The 10203-nt window shown below is 38.0% G+C and overlaps 1 protein-coding gene across 2 annotated transcripts; it reads left to right on the forward strand.

Moving 5' to 3' along the window:
* The first annotated feature begins 212 nt into the window (after positions 1-212).
* Positions 213-8653, forward strand: LOC137742133 (uncharacterized). 2 transcript variants are annotated; one of them, XR_011069362.1, is made up of 20 exons: positions 213-1637; positions 2019-2222; positions 2926-3030; positions 3143-3208; positions 3338-3502; positions 3919-3993; positions 4079-4233; positions 4629-4764; positions 4842-4911; positions 4993-5120; positions 5215-5271; positions 5984-6169; positions 6261-6353; positions 6545-6630; positions 6716-6782; positions 6876-6942; positions 7021-7157; positions 7370-7487; positions 7585-7651; positions 8041-8094. XR_011069362.1 is itself a non-coding variant. In XM_068481894.1 (20 exons), exons 1-20 carry the CDS (start codon positions 411-413, stop codon positions 8203-8205), a joined length of 3348 nt encoding a protein of 1115 aa, XP_068337995.1. In that variant the 5' UTR covers positions 214-410; the 3' UTR covers positions 8206-8653. The 2 variants fall into 2 exon arrangements, 1 of the variants encoding a protein (XP_068337995.1); XM_068481894.1 differs by having other exon boundaries at positions 214-1637; positions 7370-7461; positions 8041-8653.
* The last annotated feature ends 1550 nt before the right edge of the window (positions 8654-10203 follow it).

Consider the following 10203-nt stretch of genomic DNA (forward strand, 5'->3'; position numbering starts at 1 on the left):
TAAATTAACAATATTAAATATAACATAAATTGATAATATTTAGTGATATAAAAATACATTATGTTAAATTAGTTTTGTTTGCACTTTAATTGTTACGAGGATATTCAAAACTTAGAATTTAACAAACGATCAAGCATAATTTTGATAAACGCATTCTTTAATGATTTAAATTAAAAGAATAATGTACAAGAACGCGGTCTTTTGCCAACGAGGGAGCCCCACTCTCCTACTCCCACTCCCACTCTAAACGCACCGTACCCTGTCGCCGCAGTCGACACCCAAAAAACCCTAAATTCGAAAAAGTTAAGTGAGAGAAAGAGTGAGAAGAGGGAGATAGCCGGCCACCTTCCTCGTCATCCACACCCAAAGTCTCAAAAACCCTACCTGCAACTCTCGACTTCGCTGCAGCAATGGCCGAGTCGACTCAGCTACAGCAAGCCCAACTGGCGACGATTCTCGGTCCCGACCCCGCCCCTTTCCAAACTTTAATCGCCCACCTCATGTCCTCCGCCAATGAGCAGCGCTCCCAGGCCGAGCTCCTCTTCAACCTCTGCAAGCAGACCGATCCCGACTCCCTCTGCCTCAAACTCGCTCACCTCCTCCAGTTCTCTCCCGCCGCCGAGGCCCGAGCAATGTCCGCCATTCTCCTCCGCAAGCAGCTCACTCGCGACGACTCCTACCTCTGGCCCCGATTGAATCCGACTACCCAATCCTCGCTGAAGACGATTCTCCTGACCTGTATTCAGCAGGTGGATAACAAATCCATCTCCAAGAAGCTCTGCGATACAATTTCCGAGCTCGCCTCCGGAATCCTGCCCGATAACGGGTGGCCGGAGCTCCTGCCGTTCATGTTCCAATGCGTCTCGTCCGATTCGCCCAAGCTTCAAGAATCGGCGTTTTTGATATTTGCTCAGTTATCGCAGTATATCGGCGACACCATGGTGCCGCACATAAAGGAGTTGCACGCCGTGTTCTTGCACAGCCTGGGGAACTCGCCGAGCCCTGACGTTAAAATCGCAGCTTTGAACGCCGTCATTAATTTCATCCAGTGTTTGACAAGCTCTGGCGATAGGGACAGGTTTCAGGACCTGTTGCCGGCGATGATGAAGACGCTGATGGAGTCTTTGAACAACGGGAACGAGGCCACAGCACAGGACGCTCTTGAATTGTTGATTGAATTGGCAGGGACTGAGCCGAGGTTCCTCAGGCGGCAGATTGTGGAGGTTGTTGGGGCAATGCTACAAATTGCCGAGGCGGACACCTTGGAAGAAGCAACCCGGCACTTGGCAATTGAGTTTGTAATCACCCTTGCTGAGGCCAGGGAACGTGCTCCAGGGATGATGAGAAAGTTGCCGCAGTTCATAAGCCGATTGTTTGCCATTTTGATGAGGATGCTTCTGGATATTGAGGACGAAGCGTCATGGCATACAGCTGAGAGTGAAGATGAGGATGCGGGTGAGACTGGTAATTACAGTGTTGGGCAGGAGTGTTTAGATAGGCTTGCCATATCTCTGGGTGGGAATACCATTGTTCCCGTGGCGTCTGAGCAGTTGCCCACTTATTTGGCTGCCCCTGAGTGGCAGAAGCACCAAGCTGCTTTGATTGCTCTCGCTCAAATTGCAGAGGGTTGTGGCAAGGTATCGATTGTTATCATATTGTTATTCATGAATACTATTTCCCGGTTAACTAAATGTTGTTGGTTAGTTACACTACAATAGGATTAGTTGTTCAACCACTTTAGATGTTTTTCAGTTGAAATGATAGAATCTGGGAAATATACACCTTGATTGTCAATGGTTATTGTTTCATTCACACTTGACACACATGAATGAAAGTTTTAATTCCGGATACAATTAAAGTGTAGGGTAAATTGTTTGCACACATACACACACGTCTACGTCATCAACTATGGGAAAAGTACAGCGGCAGATAAAGCTTTTGTGCAGCATGCTGCTTCTTCCAGTTAAAATCAACTTTCATCTACCTTTTTGTTAATATTTTGGTTTTTGGCGTTTCAGGTAATGATTAAAAATTTGGAGCAAGTGGTAGCAATGGTCTTGAACTCATTTCAAGATCCCCACCCTCGTGTAAGGTGGGCAGCGATTAATGCAATTGGGCAGTTGTCTACAGATTTGGGTCCAGATCTGCAAGTTCAATATCACCAAAGGGTGCTCCCGGCATTGGCTGCAGCTATGGATGATTTTCAGAATCCCCGTGTTCAGGTTAGTTGCCGATTGTGTTTTCTGGTTCTCTTTCTGATTAATTGAATTGGTGAAGGATTTGGTTTTTTCCATGCTAGTGTCATCCTTAACCTACCATAACTAACACTCTTTACCAAAAATGGTATGGTTCATGTTGACCTTGTCACCATAAGACAAATACTGACAGACAGTTTCTCTTCTTAACGATTCTTTACAAGTTGTGCACTGTAGAGCATTATGGTGTGTATAAAGTTGCTTTAATCAATAATATAATTAGATAGTGTATCTCACCTGACGTCTACTTATGGAAAGTGTCATTCTTTTAGAATCATTGCTTTCTGTCCTGTTAATCTTTTATTTTTTGGGATGCGAGAATCTACATCTTACTTACTGGGATGTAAACTTGTATTAATGATTTGACAAAAAAAAGAAAAAAAGAAAAAAAAAAGACTTGTATTAATGCAGTCTTATTATGTTGAAGTGAAAAAACAATTAGGCTTTCATTCGTGAGCACTATTTCTTGCAACGTACAGTAGGAAACAATGTGTCATGTGCTTTAGTTTTGTGAGCTTGAGTTGCTTTATATCCTGAATTTGTAATATAGGGTGATTGCTTTTGATATAATATGACATGCCCATTTTATTAGCTCATTATCTGGACCGTATTATTGCATGTGCTAGATTATCTATTCATTAGCATCCTCTTTGTAATTTGATATCTGCAGGCACATGCTGCTTCAGCATTGCTCAACTTCAGTGAGAATTGTACTCCGGATATTTTGACACCTTATTTGGATGGAGTAGTGAGCAAATTGCTTGTACTTCTGCAGGTATGTGCTTCTTAAGAAAATAACATATTCATCTAATAAAAACACTTGCATAATAATAATCTTGTTGAACTAGTATTAGTTTACGTTCTTTTAAATATCATGTCTCATGCAGAATGGCAAACAAATGGTGCAAGAGGGAGCCCTTACTGCTTTAGCATCTGTTGCCGATTCATCTCAGGTATTGTTTCTATATAATGCGTTATTCTTGTTTAATATATATATATATATATATATATATATATATTTGTTTTTTTTTTTAAATTTTTTTTTTATGTATGATTAAGTTTGATGGTAATTGGATTTGTAGGAGCATTTCCAAAAATACTATGATGCAGTTATGCCTTACCTGAAAGCTATCTTGGTGAATGCAACTGATAAGTCTAACCGCATGCTTCGTGCGAAATCGATGGAGTGCATTAGCTTGGTTGGAATGGCTGTTGGAAAGGATAAGTTTAGGGATGATGCGAAGCAGGTAAGACACTCTATCTTGTATCCATTTTCACTGTATCAGAGCCTCCTCGTTTTGGAGTTCGTATTGAAATAATTATCTTGCATACCACTGGTTATGGAATGGGTGGAAAAGTATGGACGCTTTGAAGCTTTGGTTTCTTAATTCATTTCCCCTAAGCCCCTCACGTCGCAATAGAAATTTGATTTCATTGGAATTGTAACTTTTCCTTTTTCACTCTACAGTTTTCAAATTATATGTTTAAGCTCTTTCTGTTTCTTGTATGGGAATGATAAATTGAATCTTCAACCTGTTAAAATTTTGCTGCCATTTGAAACCTGTTTGGAATATGCTGCCAATTTCTTGTTTTTTGTGTTTGAACTTTTAAGTTAGCTAGTTATATATAGATACAGATTGATCATACCCTTAATTCTTTGAAGGTCATGGAAGTGCTGATGGCTTTACAAGGATCTGGAATGGAGGCAGATGATCCAACTACAAGTTACATGCTACAGGTATGTTCTTATTTCTTAAATTGCACAAACATTACTATACTTCAAACATAGTATTCTCAATAAAAATTGATCTACAATGGTGTAGGCATGGGCAAGACTGTGCAAGTGCTTAGGACAAGATTTCCTACCCTACATGAGTGTTGTAATGCCTCCTTTGCTTCAGTCTGCTCAACTTAAGCCAGATGTAACCATTACATCTGCAGATGACAATAGTGATATTGATGACTCTGATGATGAAAGGTTAGAATATTTTTCATTCTTTTTTATGTAAGTTCAATACCAACAGCCATGTATAATGTATGTGAATGTGATACTATTAGCCATTTCTTGCTATCCTTCCTAAAGGTTTGTTATAAATGCATCTGGATTTATTGTTGGTTCATATCACTTTTACCACATTTACATCATTATCTACATGCCGCAAAATGGATAAGCATAATGGCTTTGACATCCATATATGATGTTTCTCTTCTTGAACCTTTGGATGATTATTTGTGTAATGTACCAATTTAGCAATTTAAAGTTTGGAAGGTGTAGTTAGAGTAATTGAATGGAGAAGATAAATACATGTAGCAGTAGTGTTATTATGCTGCTCTTTAGTAGCTGTCTCTCTAAATGTTGCTTTTCCATTACAGTATCGAAACAATTACTCTTGGGGATAAGAGGATTGGAATCAAGACTAGTGTCCTAGAGGAAAAAGCTACCGCTTGCAATATGCTTTGTTGCTATGCTGACGAGTTGAAAGAAGGATTCTTTCCTTGGATTGATCAGGTCTTTCATGGTGTATCATAATTATTTTTCTTACCGGCTTCCTATGAATGATACTTAAAAATGTCATATTTGTGCAGGTTGCCCCAACTTTGGTTCCACTTCTTAAATTTTATTTTCATGATGAAGTTAGGAAGGCAGCTGTTTCAGGTATACTTTATTTGGGTTTTCTCCTTCTGATAAACATTTAGTTGGAGGTTTGATAAAGAAATATCTATTTTTTGTCTCTAGCAATGCCGGAGCTGCTGCTTTCTGCAAAATTAGCCATAGAGAAAGGGCAAGCTCAAGGTCGTAATGAAACCTATATAAAGCAATTGTCTGACTACATTGTTCCAGCTCTGGTGGAAGCATTACACAAGGTTGTTTATTGTTTGTCATTTAAGGTTCCTCGATCAGGGTGTAATGATATGATGTTTCTCTGAAGTATGAAATGAGAGTGCAATTTGTGTGCAGGAACCTGATACAGAAATCTGTGCAAATATTTTGGATGCATTGAATGAATGTTTACAGGTATGCCACATTTTAAAGAAATTTATGAAATTTCCTTTGAGGCCTGGTTTAACTTTTGGTACTTATTCTGCACGAGTTTAGCTCTGTGGTGATGGAATAGCTAAACCTGGGTTGGGCACCTTGCACAGCGCACCAAAGTGATTTACGCTTCTGACCTGGGATCGAGCCTGCCTCCTTAGAGTGCGCGGTGTCTCTCCCATTGGAAGGTTGGTAAGCTAGAGCTGATGCTTTGGTACTGTTCCAGCAAGGGTCACCCTATCGGGTGAGCTTTACTGGTCTCTCGGAGAGGTACCCGATACTCGGAAGATCCGGGATGAAACCAGTGAATTCCCGCAGTTGTGAGAAACGAGGGAAAAATGTTGGCTTGGACCAGTGGTCTATGTATCCTGAATGCAATACTGGATACTCGAGTTACCCTGTTTTTCCACTTTTGTTTAATTTTAACTTCTTGCAAAAGAAAAAAAAAAACTTCAGTAACTATAATAAGACTAGTATATTATTATATTTTTTTATATTAAACTTTGACTTGAAGACAGTTAATGCACCGTAATACGGTTATATAGTTGTTACCCTACTGTCTTAGAAAAATGTTTTATTTGAGTATATTCATACTTTTTAGTTCAAAATTCAATAACTTCATTTTGGAATTTCCATCTTTATCATTGCTTGAATATGACACCATTTAATGCATTCTTTGCATCTTTTGTTTCAGATAGCTGGACCACTTTTAGATGAAAGCCAGGTCAGATCCATTGTGGAGGAGATAAAGCAGGTGATCACTGCCAGTTCAAGTAGAAAAAGAGAGAGAGCAGAAAGGACCAAAGCAGAAGACTTTGACGATGAGGAAAAAGAGCTAATTAAAGAGGAAAATGAACAAGAGGAAGAAGTTTTTGATCAAGTAAGTTTTTTCAAATACAATCTTTAAGTAGCCCATCAATGATATTGCTGATGTTTTCATTATTTAATTGAACAACCTTTTTTAATTCCAGGTGGGAGAAATCTTAGGAACTCTGATTAAAACATTTAAAGCCTCTTTCTTACCTTTCTTTGACGAGCTAACATCATATCTAACACCAATGTGGGTAAGTTTCGTCTCAAGGAAGCTTCCCTCTTTAAGATTCCAACTTATTTTTTTTGTATTTGCTTATCATTCCCTCTGATTGTCATTTTGAGGAACCAGAATGTTCATTTGTAAAATCTTATGTTCTGTTTTGTCAATCTTTGATTTCAAGTTAGTTTCTTTGTTTTTTAAATAATGCATCCAAATCAACAGGCCAAGGATAAAACACCTGAAGAGAGAAGGATCGCTATATGCATCTTTGATGATGTTGCGGAGCAGTGCCGTGAAGCAGCTTTAAAGTAAGTTTGTTCTATTAGAAATGTTTGGGTGGAAGTAATTCATATTATTATGAACTTATCTTTTGTTCTGATGTTGTTGGGTCAGATATTATGACACATTTCTTCCTTTTTTATTGGAGGCCTGCAATGATGATAACCCTGATGTTCGACAGGTCTGATCTCAGCAATTTATTTTAAAATGTATAAGGGTGCTTTTTTCCCGTAAGTGTTATGTGATTCTTTTTGGTTTTGTTTTCCCTTTTCAGGCAGCTCTATATGGACTTGGTGTCTGTTCAGAGTTTGGCGGAATAGTAATTAAACCCCTTGTCGGCGGTAAGTCTGCTTGTATTTCTTACAGAGTTGGAATATTTCTGATTGCTTATTGTAACACTTTCTGATGGCTTTATCCAGAGGCTCTTTCGAGGCTAAATGCTGTGATTCAGCATCCTAATGCCCTGCAAGCTGAAAATGTGATGGCATATGACAATGCTGTTTCTGCTTTAGGAAAAATATGTCAATTTCATCGTGACAGTATTGATGCAGCTCAGGTACTAAACTTTATTTATTTATGTTGTGACATCTGAAATTCATTTGTTTTGTTGTCACTATATGCAGTGTGTGCTCTATACGGTGTTTTCAGAAAACTTTTTTATTACACTACTGTTTTGTCCTAACTTTTATTTCAAGAGTTATTGAAATTTATCTTTCAAATCTTTTATTTCTTCGCATTATGGTCTGACAACTTTCTGTCATTTGGCAGGTCATTCCGGCATGGTTGAACTGTTTACCAATTAAGGGTGACTTGATTGAAGCCAAAGTTGTCCATGACCAACTTTGTTCTATGGTTGAGAGGTAGAGCTTCAGCTGTGTTTTACTTTGTGCGTAATCCTATTACTTGTTGCCTTTTCTGCATTTGAAGTTTAGAACAACATTACCGGTGAAATTTAGAGGTGCACCTTTGTAATCCATCTGCAGGTCTGACAGAGAACTTTTGGGTCTCAACAATCAGTGTCTTCCCAAAATTGTTGCCGTGTTTGCTGAGGTTTGTGATCTATAAAATGATTTAGCACTACTATGCCAAGTATTTTACACACTAAGAAAATCATGATATTTGATATTCTCTTTTCCTCAGTAACGCGCATATCTCATTGTTCTGTTTCATTTATTTATTTTGATGTGTGTGTTTTCAATGATTGCTATTGGCGTTAAGAAATTATAGGCACATCAGTTGTGATATGGGGATTGATTAACTGATGTGATAAAGTACAAGTTTACCAAAATTTATTTGCCTAATTTGCTTTGTTTTACTGGCCTTGCTGATAGCTGTAAACTTTTTTTCACAATGATATTGTCCCTTGTTGATTTTGTTTGTAATACATATTCAAGAGTGTGAGAATATTTACTTTGGAGTGTATGATTGTTCTCTCGTAGGTTCTATGCGCGGGTAAGGATTTAGCAACGGAACAAACTGCAAGCAGAATGATTAATCTGTTAAGGCAGCTTCAGCAGACTTTGCCGCCAGCTACATTGGCCTCAACGTGGTCCTCCTTGCAACCTCAGCAACAGCTTGCACTGCAATCTATCCTCTCCTCATAAGTGATTGTGCATATTTCTGCTTTGGGATACACGGATCCTGTCTTGTGTGGTAATTATGTCACCAATTCTTCTCCTTAAGATGGTTCCCGTAGGTTGGTTTTGCAAAGCGTGGAAGTCATCATTGCGATTTGATCGTATACTCCTTTTGGTAAGATGTGTACATGCAGGTGTTAATTATTAGTGCAATTTTGAGTCTTAAGAGAAAAGAAGTGTAGGTGATTGTTGTTGGGGAGGGTTGTTTTTGTGGGCACGCGCCTGAGGTTCGGGAGTGTTGTTGGTCGACAAATTCTTGTTGCATTTCTGATCTCCTTGTGTTTTAATGTATTCTATGCCTACTTTTTATAGTGTGAATCTGTTGACTAGAGGTTGAGAGGTTGATTCTTTCATTGTGTTGGCAATTTTGATCGCAAAAGGCAATAAATTTGGCCATGCTTTTTACAGTGGTAGATGCTCTTGTGTTGTGTTGTGCTGGATTGAGCTTCCTCATCTCCCCCACATTTTCCTCTGTTTCTAATTGAAGAATAGTTTAAAATTTGAAAGAAAAAAAAAAGTAGTCACCGAGCGGGTCTGTAAATTCGCAGAGCTTGTTTCTCAACATTTTGAGTATGAACAAATCTTAGTTCGACACAATTTGTTTTCATGATACAAACAGCTTTGAGTTTGGAATACTTCAGAAAAATTTGGATTAGAACCATCATAATTCTTGTTTGCATTTTAATTTTGCAAAAAATATTCGAATTTGAAAATTTCGAGTTCTCATGTGAAAATTTTACTTTTAAAATCGGAAACATCATTTCAACTTGTACACGTAAGTTATGGTACATATGAGAAGAATGAGACGCAAGAAATCGGATAATTAGTGCCATCTCTCATGTACATCAAATATTTATTGTGCTTTACATAGTAATCTTAATGTGTCACGCGATAGATTTATACATTGTTTTTTAGAAATAGACTAATACTAAATGGAGACAATTTATCCGTAAACTCCAAAACCGATGTTTACTTGAACCATAAAAGTCGCATACTTAGACTTTGTTTGGTATTACATTTTTCCATCAAAAGGCTGCTTCAATTTAAAGAGAAAACACTAAATTCTGTTTGATAAAAATTTATTGGCCTAGAATACCCCTTATATAAATGAATGAGTAATTTTCTACAAAATAAGGAATGAAGGAGACTCGTAAGAGAGGGCATTGTGTTAGAAGGATACTTTTCAAAACGAACAATTCTGCCGGAAAAAAAAAAAAAAAGGAATAAAGTGTCAAACCAAGAGCAATTACATTGGCTTTTCGCAGGAACTCCTGCTAATTGTTCAGCAACCAACTTTTGTTTTTCTTAAAGTACAACAAAAGCTTTTTTAAAAATAAACACATCAATTCTTTTCTGTCATCTTATATTTTTGATACAATATTTTATAATATTGATATAAAAATTAACATTAAATTGTTAGGTAGTAGAGTGATTCTTATTTAAAAGATTCCCTTTAGCATTTTTCAATATTGAATGGATGAAGGCATATGCAATTTTGCATCTTTTCATAACCGCATAACTAACTGGCTAGCCTAAATGGATGTCGTCAAGGATATCGGCGGGTAGGTTCATTAGCCTTGAATCGTTCCTGCAGCAGGGACTCAATGTCCGCTGGCTCCTTGCCATCTCCATTCCAAAACACAATTCTAATGTCAGAGATCAAGCAATTGCGATGACGGAATAGCACGAAATTAACTGAAATTAGGGTTTAGGAATTACCTTGAGAAACCAATTCCTTGATTTTATGCCGGTGGTTGGTCTGCGGAGGTGGACTGGTGGAGGTGGAGGCAATTAAACTGGGAGTAGAAAGAAACTAGAAGGGAAGGTTTAAATACTAAAACCCTACCATTTCCCCTCTCTACAATTTCGCTCCGAAATTTAAAATTTTCAAACCCCGTTTCGGTTTTTCATTTTCGTTTATGGACCTATTATTGAGGAGAAAATAAATGTTTAGAAATCCTTTCC

Source organism: Pyrus communis, chromosome 8 (assembly GCF_963583255.1).
Source record: "Pyrus communis chromosome 8, drPyrComm1.1, whole genome shotgun sequence".
NCBI classification, from domain to species: domain Eukaryota; kingdom Viridiplantae; phylum Streptophyta; class Magnoliopsida; order Rosales; family Rosaceae; genus Pyrus; species Pyrus communis.